This window comes from Corvus kubaryi, unplaced genomic scaffold (genome assembly GCF_017639235.1).
Source record: "Corvus kubaryi isolate FWS band 111438036 unplaced genomic scaffold, C.kubaryi_AGA036_p1.0 37396, whole genome shotgun sequence".
NCBI classification, from domain to species: domain Eukaryota; kingdom Metazoa; phylum Chordata; class Aves; order Passeriformes; family Corvidae; genus Corvus; species Corvus kubaryi.
In genome coordinates, this window is record NW_024581135.1 from 229793 (window position 1) to 243905 (window position 14113).

Genomic DNA, 14113 nt, shown 5'->3' on the forward strand with positions numbered 1-14113 from the left:
CAAAAAGCATCCTTCTCCTTGGCTCAGAATTCAAGGGCACACCAAAGCTCTCTCACACTTTGTTTACTAAAACCTCACCCTATATGTAGGCTGTGGCACATTAAGCATCCTATCTTTCCTTTTGGCAGCAGCCTCGGATGCTACATTACGTCTCTGAAAACTACATTGATTTCTTGCTCATTTGCCTGAGCACTTTAAGACTCATGACTGCTTTTAAGGACAAGTTGCATCTCTCCTCTGTGATCTCAGGCTCCCAGGGTCACAGTGCCACAGAGCTGGGAAGGCCTGGCCACCCCATCACAGGGTAACATGCATCATTTGCCCAGAACAATCTGGGTGGACCCATCTGCTCTTTCAGATTTCCACCTAGAAGTGCAATATGGGAACATGGTGACAACCTAATTTCTAAGCTAAGAAATACTGGGCAGGAAGTGTCAGTCCTACACGAACACATATTTGCGTCTCTAGTAGAGATTCTTGAGTCGATTTCACTTTTTACACCAACAGCTCGGCACCAACACCAGAGGGGGCTCTTCCAATGCTACCGTCTAACAAAAATAAGGGGCATTGGTCCTGGCAAAAGCAGCTAAAAACACATTCTCTTGAAACAAAATCACATTCCTTAAGGAGACAATAGTCCACACCTGTCATCTGTAAGCATAAGTATAATCAAACATATCCAAGTTGGACAACAAAAGCACTCATTCTAAAAGAACAAAAAAACCCCAAAACGTGTAGCAGTTGTAAAATTACATCAGCATGGAAATATCTTCAGGATCTATGTTTAACACTTGTGCTTTAAGCTATGGAGGAGGCACTTTACTGAATTTTGATCCTCACAAACTGCTGTGGAAATGACTTACAGTGCCTACAAACCTGATATACAACATTGGAACAAGTAGGAGAATTCGTGGTAAATTTATTTTCATGCACTAATCTAAAACAGGACACATGAATTAATCCTTGGATGAAAAGGACCCATTTAAATGTGAACTGCATCTGCAGAACAGCAGCTCTTTTCCAGAAGTGTAAGATGGCTGAATCAGGTCTGACGGAAGGTTCATCCAGGACAGGGCTTTATCAGCAGCAAACTGCAGAGGAATCTAAGTAAGGGAAAACACACTCCCTGCTGTGCTCTCGTCACTACTGCTAAGTGCCTTATCATTTCCGGAGGCAGAAGTGGTCACTTGCTCTTTAAGAGCTCTAGATGGATTTTTCTTCCAAGAGCTAACCCCAGCCTTTCTTTCACAACCTGCAATATCTGCAGGTGAACACAACACTGCTGGACACAGTAACTACATTGTCTTCATTTCAATGCAATTGCCTTTTTTCCAGGGGGACAAATACCAGTCCAGTCTATTACCGTGACTTCTCCTTCAGTGCCATTCCACACTGACCGTCACTCCTGCAGCCTGTTCTAGCTCTGTCCTAAATCTACTGCAGATTTTTAAAGTTGGCATCACCAGAGTTACACCAGTCTCCTCCCAAAGAGGACAAACTACAATTTATACAACTCCATAACTATATATTTTTAAAGTCATCTATTGCTTTGCTAGTAATTCTTAATGCTTTTTTGACTGCAGAAGAGCTGATTCCTCAGAAGATCGTTGTAACTTGTGCACCTCCATCCTTTCCCTCCCATCAGCACTAAGTGGATCTGTAGCTGTACTGATCCTGGGGATTGCCCAATGCAGGCGCAGGACCTTGGAGCTCAGACAGCTTAGTGCACACAGGGGGAACAGCCCCCCACAGCTCCCAAGGGTAGGGCACAGAACTGCAGCCTGAGATGAAACCAGTTCTCTGACCTAGTCTAGCCTCAAGAATCAGGTATGAGGATTAATTTGCTTACTAATTAGAAGTTTTAATTGAAGTTTAATTTCAAAACGTACTAAAGTTCTGTTGTACGTTTATGCAAGACTCTCCCAGCAGTCACCTCTGGCATTCACTGATGGAAATTCACTGATTTCAAAGGAAATCTTTCTCTGTTCAAGCATTATTGTATCATTAACCTAAGGCAGCAAACATTTTTTTCAAGTGCAGGAGCAACATCTTTCACTCATATCTTAAACTCCACAATCGTTTTTTTTTGGAACATCCCTTATAAATCAGTATTTTCATTCTTTTCGTTCAGCCTCCTAAATCAGACTATAATCAATTATTACCCCTTTAAGACAACAAATACCAATTTAGCTGCACACCTGTAAGACTGCCAATCCAAACAGTGTTCCATTCTAGCTTTGTAGTAGAAGATAACTCAACTTACTGTGACAGTTTTTCATGTACCGCTCCCCTGCCCAGGATTGTCCTGCTGACAACTTTTTCTTAGTTCTGTTTGTTTCTGCTCTTCTATCCACCTTTTCCTCAACTAACTATTTTGTTTAGGAAGTTTCTGATTCCAAATGAACTGACAGGTTTAGTATGCCAGTGATTTCAAGCTCCCTAGTGATTTCAGATGTAATTTCTCTCCTTGCTTTTTTTATAGCTAGAGTTGAGCACTGAACTGGGGCCAGAAACACTCGTAAATGCTGAGCTCTCCTCACAGAGCAGAGCTCCCACCTCCTATGCAAACAGATAAAGCACAGTGTATGTCTGTCTGTCTGTCCCTGACCCAAGGACTGTGCAGCTCTCCCTGTCCCCACGAGCTGTGCACACACCTGCTCTCACGCTGCAGTCCTGGTGAGCCCACACACCAGGCCAGGGACACTCGCTGGTACCAGTGGGGACAGGCTGTGCTCCCAGCATGGAGGGACTGAGAAGCTCAGGCTTCAGCCTGGAGATGACCCGGGGCCAGCAAGCCAGAGCGAGAGGATCAGGATGGGACACCAGAGCTCTGAGCAGCAGTTTCAAGAGACACCAAACCCAGAGTGCTGTCCTGGACCAGGCACTTCCCAATCAATCTGTGTGTTCCCAACAGATCCCGAGAACTTGCTAAGCGTTAAGGTACCTGAGTGCTTTTCTCATGGGCCACCTGAGAACTGATAATTATGCACAGAACAAATATGCCTATGATTGAACAAAATCCTCTTAATCCAAAGGGACAGAATGAAAACACTGCTCTCCCCACAGCACTTCTGCAGCTAATCGACACCCGCAAAAGCATCCTCCTGAGTCATCTGGAGTGGAAAACTACACAAGTATACAACTCTCACAGAAGAAATCATTCCAAGCATAACATTCTTTTACCATCACTGAAATTTTAATTAAAGAAGAGAAACTAAAAAAAAAACTGAAGCAACCTAGAATGTAAAACAACCTTCTAAATTAGCAAATGGTCATATGAGTAAAAATGTGTCTGACAGGAAGGGGGGGGAAGTACTTTTCCATTATTTTAAATTGAACAGTTTCTGTTTGGACTTATATACTGCTTGAATGTAAATTTACAAACTGGCCTTACAATTTGTCTATTGCTGTTGTTGCTGTTTTTCATATGGTCCTACTGCTAAATGGCAAATTACTGGAATTTACTATGTTGTTCAAAATGTTTGCAATACCTTCTGCTTAACAAGACACAGTCTAAGATTATTTTAAGCCCCATCTATCGATGAGTGTGCAACTTTTTAGAAAGGTAAGAAAATTAAATCTAAAACATACTTTCATCATTAGATAGATCACTTTTGGTGGATTGCTGGTTTTCCAACAGTTTGATGTGATGGATAACCAGATGGCGAGTGAATGAAGCATTAATAGAAGGAATAAATTTACTCCAGTCCCAAGAAAAATACTAACACATTTTAAAGAAATGACAAAGGACAGCAATACTTGTGGCTCACACAGGAGCAAAGCCAAGCAGAAGTGCCATCAGAACAAAAAAGCAAACCCAAAATTACACCTCTGAAGCTACAGAGCAAGACACACTTGGAAAAATGCAGAAAGGGCAATGAAAGGAAGAGCAGTAAGAACAACTTGTAACTAAATTACCTTACATGTAGCATTTTTCTGCTCTAGACATCACCAACTTGAGTCTAAGTCTGTGAAACAGTCTGAATGTCAACACCAGTTACCCAAAACCATAAAATACTAAATAGTGCATTTTTTACTGCAGAATGTTCTTCCATGCAGTATTTAACCATGAAAACCAATTTTTATCCACGCATCATACAAACATAAGATCAGCAAACAGAGATGCAGGAGCAGATAAACATCAGCCAGAGCAGACAAATTTCCTGGAAAAGCAGGAATGCACTGAGAACGAAGCCCTCAAACACAAATGTTTTCATGAACATTAGTGCAAGTTAGTATTAATTAACTACAACTTCTAGTTTTTAATTTGTAACTGTGAAACAGTATCAGAAAAATCCATTTTTAATCTACTAATCAAAAATTTTAACTAGAACAACTCAGACTCAAGAAAAAAACTATGAAGAACTCTTCACTAAAATCCGAGTATCTCATAGTGAGCATACTCTTTAATCATTACCATTGAGAATACATACAGTGTATTGTTTCAGTCTAACAGCCACTAAACAGAATTTTATTTCAGGGAAATAAATTATGCAAGGATATCACCTGATATATACCTGACCATCAACATGCCAGGGTTGTATGAACAGAACAAAGGCAGAATCAATAACCATGTGGCAAGGGACAATCTTTTCTTCTGCCCTATTACAGTTTCAAAGACTTCAAAAAAATATTAACGATATTAATCTACACCAAAAACCACATCTCTAAGTAGTTGCTTTGTCTTCATCTGTAAACTGAGAGGACTGAAATTAGAATTTTGTTCTACTATTGTTAGACAACTTCATCACTACAACTCGACTTCAGAACACTACTTCAGCTTCCTGTGCAATCCTTTCTTCTTTCACTCACCATATCCTGAAAGATCTGTAACTTGCTGTCATGCTACTGAAACAGAGAGCTTTGAAACCAGGACATTGGTATAATCCTTGTTACTACCCTTGTCCCAGATACCAGACAGCTAATTTATATTAAATCATCTTCCATTAGCTAGAGTTTGGTGAAAGTCAAAGGAATAGCACAATGTTTCTGTCAACCTCCTACCACCTGGTTAGGTCTTTGTACAAAATAATGACACATAAATGCCAGTGCATTCCCAGCACTGTAGCATCTCAGGAAAGTCTTTTCCCTTGGCTGTGGATCACAGTGGAATGACTTTGCAGTCATCAGGAATATGGTTCTTCGGTCATGACTTATCAACTGTTCAGCATTTTCTGTGCTGACAAATCCCAGCTTTTGAACTCGGTTCCCAGACCTTAAAAACTCAAACCTGTTGAGTGTCTCCACAGGCAATAGGAATATGGACAGTTTCACTTGCCTCTCCCACTCTGACTCAAGTGAACCCAAGTGATGCCAGTGTGCTGGAATGATTTCTATGCACAGAATGCTGATAAAAGGAGCCCGATGGAGCCCCATATTTAGCCTGGGTCACACACCAGCGTGTAGGCACCACTGAGGACACAACTGCTGAAAATGAACAACTTTCTTGTCACTTCCACAGCAATTTATCTATTAATACATTTGTGTATGGAGATACAAGTAAAATAAATGAACTGTAAAAGCCGCAAACAACACTCACTCTTACACAGTCACTAACACATGCACAAACAAAGGTTTCTGCAGCAGTCCTCCACCTGATACACTAACCATAAATAACCAGTTGTAATCATATTCAGACACTTCAGTGTAAGTATTTACAACACCAATTAGAATAAATTTTTGCCACATGAAATAATACATTCTATTTAATAACCAATTACTTTTTTAGCCTGGAAACTGCACTGCTCTTGCTGCAAAAGTTTAATAGGATTTTATTATGTTATTTTATGCAACATTTATCAATAACTGAGTTAACATGTTATGAAGATTTTAGGTGCTCATTGTTTCATCTTACCTGGAGACTTCTTGTTTGCTCTTGCCTGCATCAGATAGGACTGGCGTGGCAGCAGAGGCGAGGACGGCAGTGACATTGAGACTCCTTTGGCCAAGTTCGTTCTGTAAGTGTCCTGGGAGCCTGGCTGGTCACCAGTGGGGAAATCTGCATTGTGGCCAGATGTTGATGTAACCTGCAAGGCATTCTCTGGGCAGCAGTCACCTGCTAAAAATAAAATTTTGTCATCATTAGGTGATGTGCCAAAATAAACAGCCTAGAGTTGCATTGAAATTGAAGTATTTAACACAGGTAAACATTTGACAGTAACAGTTGAGCATGACTCGCCCTACTGTGCTCCCTCCACTGCAGAATCCAGATAACCACTGGGAAAATGTAAATACACAACTAAGCAACGGTTTAATTTAATGTAATGAAGACAAAAAGGGGGAAGAAAAACCTCACTTTCAACAGAGTCAGTACTTTTCAGATTTCGTCCTTAGGGTTAACATCAAGTTTCCTATGAAGATAAAAGTATTTTTCAAGCTAAAAAGGTGTTTTAGCACCACTGAAATAGCCTGAAAGTCAGGACCACCTGAAATATTGTTTACTGAACTAGTTAAAGGAGGGTTGGGCTACCCCTTACATGCAATGAAAAGGTAGATTACTAACAGACACACTCAGAGGTGGGCAGTCTTAAGATTTGTTTTTCCAGTTTCAGTGGGAATAAAGAGGCTAAGGATTTTCTTTCTCTGTTCTTCTGAAAATTAAACTTTAACAACAACCAATTTAAACACAGATTTAACATTGGGGATATTATTCTTTATTTTTCAATACAGAATACGTGAGTTAGCTTCAAAAGGTGTTGAAAACAGAGTAGAATGGTAATGCAGCTAAATATAACTAGAAAATACTGGAATTCTTGTCTTTTTACTAGATACATATCCAGGCTGTAGTTTGGAATTTGTACATATTTCAGGAGGACTGCTGACTCATCCACCTGCAATTCCTTCATTTCTATTTTCCCTTTTATGATGGCACAATCTGTGTAATTCATTGCCTTCTTAGTACATTTTTGCAATTTGAATTAATTTATCCTTCTCTATTGTATATGAAACATTACAACATGGAAGAGAGCTGGATGGAGCTAAATAGTTCTAATCAGTAAGTTTAGAGTATTTGATCATGACAGCAACTGCAAAGATATTATACAGTCAATATACAGAGACACTACTGCATCTTAGCAATTTTTGTTCCAGCAGTACTCTGGTTTTTCTTTTTTCTGATGCTGTGGAGAGCAGGCTCCCATGACTCAAGATTCTGAGAGCAGTATGACTTAAAAGACAAAAATCTAAAATGTGTACCACAGAAATTCCCCTTTTCAATCACTTAATTTCCTAATTTTACAATGAGCCTTTGCACATTACCACTCATATCCCCATGGTGTTCAGACAGAACAGCTCTTTGGAGCAAAACCCATACCTTGAGAAAACCCAACCATACTGGCTTCAGCCTAAGGGTGTTGTATCCTCAGTGATGGTGAATGTGTTTGAACAGTACTGTGTTCTGCTGAAGCAGGAAAACTCCTGTTATAAATGTAAAACAGTTACGAAACTAGGGAATAGCAGACACCTACTAGACAAGTATCATTCCAAAAAAGGAGGAACAGAACCCTGCTTCTCCAGGCCCTTTTTAAAAAGCTGTTAACTCAAGGTAACAGACCAACCCCACACTTGGGAGCTCAGAAACCATGCAGACCAGGAATAGCAGAGAACCAGCAGAGCATGTACACCATAGTCCCTGGAATGCTGCCCCAGCCATAGGCACAAACCAGCTCTTCCACTAGAACTCCCCTCGGGGCCCAAGAGCAGCTCCAGTGGAAGGCTGGTGCAGCCCCTGTCCCAGGCTCCCCTTTGCTCAGCACACAGGGGCACGGAGCAGGGCCGGCTCCATGCCCGGGCCAGGCTGCCAGGGGCTCCCAGTGAGGTGGCCCTGCCCAGGGCAGCGCGGCCTCAGCGAGGGCTCCCGGCTCCGCAGCACAGACCAAGCCTGCAGCATCTCGGGTGCACCCACAAACGTGTGGCCCCTGCAGCGCAGCGTCCGTATCGGCAAAAGGAACCTCATTTATGGCTGCCTCCAGTTCAATTACATGTGGGATAATGAGGTGTGGCAAGCTTTTTACATGCTTAGATCATCCTTTCCTAAGTCTCTAAATCTATCCTGTAGATTTTATTTACCCTAATCCTGCACTTTCTATTTTGTGTAAATTGGACTGATCATGAATCTCCACATTTCATCCAAATAACAGAAAATTCCCACAACATACCTGGATCTACACATGACAAGACAGACCCAAAGTTACCGAGCTTGTGGGATCCACCTGATAATAGATTATGCTTCCCACACAGCAATTTAACATTAGGGAAACAATACTAGAAAAATACATGAGAAATACCTGTCAAAATACAATTTGTTACAATGCTGAGATACTAGCAGATGCCACACACTGATAAACACAAAACCCCAAAATTACTTGTTACTAACTTAAAGGTTAGTAATTTAAAATATTTTAGCTACCAGAACAATACTTTGAAATTACATGACATTGCCTGGTGTCTACCTGAGTATAAAGCTGGCTATGTCAGTTCTGGAGTGGAAGATGACCTCTCACAAGTTCATTAGTGTCAAACAAACACATAAGGCAAGGTGCCGTGAAACCTCACTTTCATTTTTTTAAAACCTCCGAGCTGTACATTTTCCACTGCCAAGCAGCCTCTGGACAAAAACCTTTCATAAGCATCAATCAGCGCTGGAGTTCTTACTCAGTAGTTAAAGTAACCACAGAAACAACTTAAAAGCTTTAAAAACCACACACGAAAAGCTTGGAGAACGAAAATCAAATCCCAATTTAGCTGCACCTAAGGATGCAACTGAATGGCATAATCTGATTAACAGACTACTTTTTTTTCCTTTAGATATGAAAAGATACAAGGATGGCTGACTACAGCAATGATTTTGCAGAACTTAATATTCCAAAAGAGAACTTGAACTTTTAAGATTAAAGTCCTACCAAATAGGGAGGATAACTAAAATGGAAACCTTCACAGAGTCTGTATCAATATTAAACATAATAAAATGCATCTAATTCTTCACTCAATGTAAGTTGCTTAGAAACCAGAAGAATGGCAACTACGTTACCAAAAAACGTGTAAACTGAGTTTGATGTGGATGTGGGAATTCAGATCATTTTAACATAAGGGAATAGGACCATAACTTTTGCAACAACGAGAGCTGAAACAATGAACGTGCAGCCTCCTTGATCCTGGATACTGAGAGCAGCCACAGAACAAACTCTGTTCCATGGATTCCCTCAACAGGCCCTTCCGGGATAGCCTGTTTCGTCTTTCTCTCCATTAACCTTTTGACGGAAGTGAAATAAGACTCTCAACCCACTTAAGAAAAATATCTGATATAAAATTGTGCTACAACAGAAATCTTAAATTCTGCAGTTCTGCTTAAGATGTTTTAAAAAGAAAAAAAAAGTGCTAACACTGCAGGATGCTGTTGCTGACCAAGGCTCCCTGTGAGTCCCATAGAGTGAAGAGCACCACCAAATCCAACACTTCAATGTGCTCACACGTTACTACTGACAGTCTTAAACTCCATTCTGCTTCATAAGATGTGCTTCACCCTAACAAATATTAAGAAAAGATATGACCTTACAGATAAGTTCAGAAGGAAACTATATGTGGGAAAAAGAAAACAGTAAGAACAAGGAAAGACATCCAAACTGGAAAGCCCCTTCCAGAAAAAGGCATCTTCTCTATGTCTACGTAGTAAGAAACTGTTTAAGGATTATCAAACCCAGTAGGTCTGTCGCGGGTTTGGTTTGTCCCGGGCGGAAACACCAATTTAGTGTAGTGGTTTGGTCCAAAATACTCATTACTGTTTATCTGCTGTGAGATAAGAATTAGGAGAAATGCAAAACAGGCACCAAACTTGAAAGAATATAAAGAAGTTTATTAACAGACCTAAAAGAAGAAAAAAAAATTATACCACCTTCAGAACTCTCCTCCTCCCCCCACCTTCCTCCCTTCTCCCACTGACGATGTGAAAAGACAACCCTTAAGATGTTCAGTCTGTTTACCACTTCCATAATAACCTTGTTCAGTCCATTTAGAAAGAGAAGTCTCTTCTTGCTCATGCTATGAAAACATTATCACAACGAGACAGCCGCCCACTTCCAAATATCGTTCAGTCCATTTAGGAAGAGGAGTCTCTCTGCCTGCGTGTGAGTCCTTTCCCCCGACTTGCAGCTTTTCCCGCAACTGCCTTCGAGGGTCCACTCTTGAAGTTTTTTGGGGTACAATTTTAAGGTTGAGCCGTTCAGAAACAAAAACAGAGGCCCTTCTCCTTCCCTGGGAGCAAAGGGTCTTCATCATCTTCATCTTTAGGACTATCTCTGGGAGCATCTCTACGGACTGAGGTTTTCTCCTTTCCCGTTTGGAGCAAAGGTCCTCATCTGGTTCATCTCTCCCTGTCCAAACTTCTCATGAAATTACAGCTGCGTCAGCATCTGCCTATCTCAGCGCAGGTGCTTTTGCTCACGAGTTGAACACTCCACCCCCCATATCTTCATGAAATTACAACAGGATACTCTGATATATCATAGCTTCACAACAGACTTTCAGCTTTAAGCATCTCCTCTCTCTCTTCCCTCAGGTTTTCAGCTCTTCACAGCAATAAAAGGGTTAATCTCACCTTGGCCTTGCAGCTTTGCAGCTGGAATGTTGAATTTTTTCTTATCGAAGTGGAGAGGGGGGAGAGCCGAGCCGCTCGGGCTGCCCACGGCAAGGCAGTGGGGGGGGGGCGTTCCATGGCTGGAACAGGTCCATCGGCTTCAGGATGGCCGTGGCCCGGCCCGGCCTGGCCCGAGCAGGGCCTGGCCGGGCCCGCTGGCCCCCACACGGGGCCTGCAGCCACTTGTCCCAGCGCCGGAAACGAGAGAGAGCTTGGAGGGGGAGTTTGCCTATTCTTAAATGTGGATCACAGAGGTGATCACAACTTTAAGTGGCTTAGAGAATTGTCCATATTCAAACTGGCCAGCTGATAGGTTCTATCAGTTCCCAGAGGAAACTGTAAGCACCCCTTAGCAAGGACGTCCCTTCCGGGACTATGCTTGCTAACCTATGACAAGGTCTAATGCTCTTTCAACAGAACTGACAGGCAAGTGTACACAGAACTCTGTAACAGGGCTCAGGACTGAGTATAAGGTGCTTCATTTTTATTGTAAAACACTGACCATTGCCCTTTAAAGATTCTGTGTCTTTCAAAATTGAAAGGCTTACGTGTGTGTGTGTGCTTGTACATACACAGCCAGTCCAGCTTCGGGAGAGGGCAATCCAGGAGGGCCTGGGGAGCCCAGTGTCCCAGTCTGTCCAGTTAGGACAAGGCAATCCAGTCACACCACTACCAACACCTACCAGGAGCTGCAGAACCATTCCTGCCAAGTGGAGCCATCCATAGCCAGCCTTCTGGGACAGGACACAGGCTGCTGACATGGAAAATACATGCATGAGGGAAGAGCAACATTTAATTCTTTTGCTCTTGAGACTCTGGAAAGACCAGAAAAAGAGAGAAACTAGCATGGAATGGGAAGAAAACACATTACAGCCTGAGTAAAAAGAAGCAGTGAAGTGCACTGAGTGAGAAACAACCCAGGTAAAATTAGAATAAATGGTTTAAATGGTGAACCTTTGCCAACTCTATTCGTACTTGACATTATTTGCTCACTTTCTGGCATTTATTTCTGCACCCTGGATTACTTCAGCAGTCCACAAAATATTAATGTTCTCCTGTATCTCTTAAAAAAACCAATCAATTTTTAAAGAAAACAGTGAAAAATAGAGGCTATTCAGACCACTGAAGTAATTTGCATACGTGTTTCAAGGGCAGGATCTTTTTTTGAGGAGAGGTGTTTATATGCACATGGGATACATCACTGGAATTAGCTTCTGAAAAGACATTCACCACATTAAATACTCAATGCTCAGCAAAAAAGCTTAAGCTCTTAAATAACTGACAAGAGCAGCTGAAAGTGGGCAAAGCAACACAGGATAATCAAAAACAGCTCCATATTTTAAGCATGAAACAATGCTTCTTCTGTTGCAAGGTATTTTTAGAGTAACAACAAAAAGTCAAACTGAAACTTAAAAGTATTCCGTTCCAAGTTCAATTTTCCAGACAGTGGATGTGTACTTTATGCACCACAAATGCCCTTTGCTCTTAAAATTCAAAGCCTAATTTGGACAGAAAAAACCAACAGAATTTGCATGTTTAGATTTTAAACGGCAAACTTATTTTATTTAATGGCCTTTCAATTTTCCAGAATGGTACCTGAAACCTAGATGCTCTCAGCTGGGTTCAGAGTGTATTAGTCAGAAATGCTGAGTGAGATGTTATGCAAGACAGGGGGGTTCAAACACGCATTTAGCTGACCATGGTCAGCTGAGAATCAAACCTTTACTGCTACAGGGAAGTAATTCTTAAAACAGTCAGTTTTAAAATAAGGATTAAATAGTGGGTCTGGGTCTTAAGAAAAGGTTAGGCTTTTCTGCATAACAACTTCACTTTTCTTTGAGAGCAGCAATTTAGTGGCCACTAGCAATAAAAACAACAACCAAATAATAAAAAACCCCAAACCACAAAAATCAAAGAACCAAAACCCAAAAAAACCAAAACTCAAAACCCAGTGACAGTGAATTTCAGCACATTTCTGTTTATCATTCCAAGTGCTGCCCCGGTGCTGCACATCAGGCTTTTAACAGGGGCCTTGGCTGAAATGAAAGAAAGTAAAACAGGGATGGTGGAACCTCATATGAGGGATCACAGCTCATGCCTTTGAAAGACATTTTACTTATGAAAAAGAATACTAAGTATAATCTCAATTTCTTAATTGTATCTGACGTGAATAAAAGAGAGGAAATTCCAAATTCACAGATTTCATCCAACTTGATCAGTATACAATATTCCTAAAGGGAACGGCAGACAAACAAAAGTAACTAATGATATGCCAGTCTACAATGGAATATAATGCAGAAGTAAAGCATCCACTCTACAAACATTCAACACTCTGTACACGCGTATTTAAGTCAAAGATACTTACACAAAGACACCTGAATACAAGAAGAAGGAAACTAATGCAAATGTAAACTAGGTCTTAAAGAGTATTGATCTACCAGATCTGAATCAAACAAGACACAAGAAAGATTTATTAATATGGACCCTTTTTGCAGACCAAATTTTAAAAATCCAAATATGCAGGCAATCACTGAAAGTCTGATGCATACAAATCCATAAGCACTTCAGTAATTTTTATTTCAGAAATCAAAACCACCCATCTTGTTTCTCCGGATTCTCTGCCTTTAAAGCACTATGTTGCTACATTCTAAACATTACCTTTTTGTTGGCATAATAATCTGTCCCTTGTTATTTGAGCACTACTATTAATGTCTAATAAGCCTTGAAACTGGAAAACCTAAAAGTCCCAACTACTTACCACATTGAATTTCTACTGACATCAATGAAGTTTTCATGCATACCATGTACTACATTTGATGTTCAACTTCTGATGGGATTTAGCGCAGGAAGGACACTGCAAACTAAGCACAATACTGCCATTATTCGTGTTCCTTCAGGCCTGATATTGGGTCAACAGAATGACAATGCTCATGCTACTAGAAAACCATCTGAAATAACTGAGTATGTTCCACAGAAATTTAAAACACAGGATTTTCTTTTCTTTTTAAATTAAAATACATTACATGTATTTTATACTGAATGAGCTTTTGCTTAGTAAGTAAAAAAAAAAAAAAAGGCAGATTCTCAAATGCAAGCAAGTTGCTGACTTTGGGACAGTTAAAGAAAACAACTGTAATTATATACTGGAAAGCAGCTGGCAGTACAGAAACCCAACAGGAATTACTAATACAAATTTCTCTCTGAAGTATTTTTAAGCACTTAAGAATGAGTAGCTCTGTAGAATTCCTAAACCATATCATAATTAAGAAGTATTTTTTGTTTATATTCTGAAGCTTCTTATGTATATTCTTCTTCACCTCACTGCAGGCATAGATAGGACTTACAGGTAATCTGGTAGAACTTTAATTTGAACAACGGTCTTCTGGATGTGATTGCTTGAACTGTGTCACTAACACACACAATTTCTGTGCTATACTAAAATAAAAACAGCCAGCTCCTTTCAGCTGAGGCCAAAGGCACAAA

The 14113-nt window shown here is 40.7% G+C and overlaps 1 protein-coding gene across 9 annotated transcripts in view; it reads right to left on the reverse strand.

The window, feature by feature from the left end:
* The window catches only part of TANC1 (tetratricopeptide repeat, ankyrin repeat and coiled-coil containing 1), a 68958-nt gene that overhangs the window by 32815 nt on the left and 22030 nt on the right, over positions 1–14113 (reverse strand). For 3 of the 9 annotated variants that reach the window (XM_042041307.1, XM_042041302.1, XM_042041300.1), the window contains exons 1-3: positions 13389–13444; positions 11314–11384; positions 5855–6058 (exon numbers count right to left, since the gene is read on the reverse strand). In XM_042041307.1, the coding sequence (XP_041897241.1) occupies positions 5855–6058; positions 11314–11384; positions 13389–13429 (316 nt within the window). In that variant the 5' untranslated portion in view covers positions 13430–13444. Of the gene's footprint in view, positions 1–5854; positions 6059–11313; positions 11385–13388; positions 13473–14113 lie in introns of those variants that run through there. The other 6 variants (XM_042041308.1, XM_042041303.1, XM_042041305.1 and 3 more) reach the window with 4 other exon arrangements.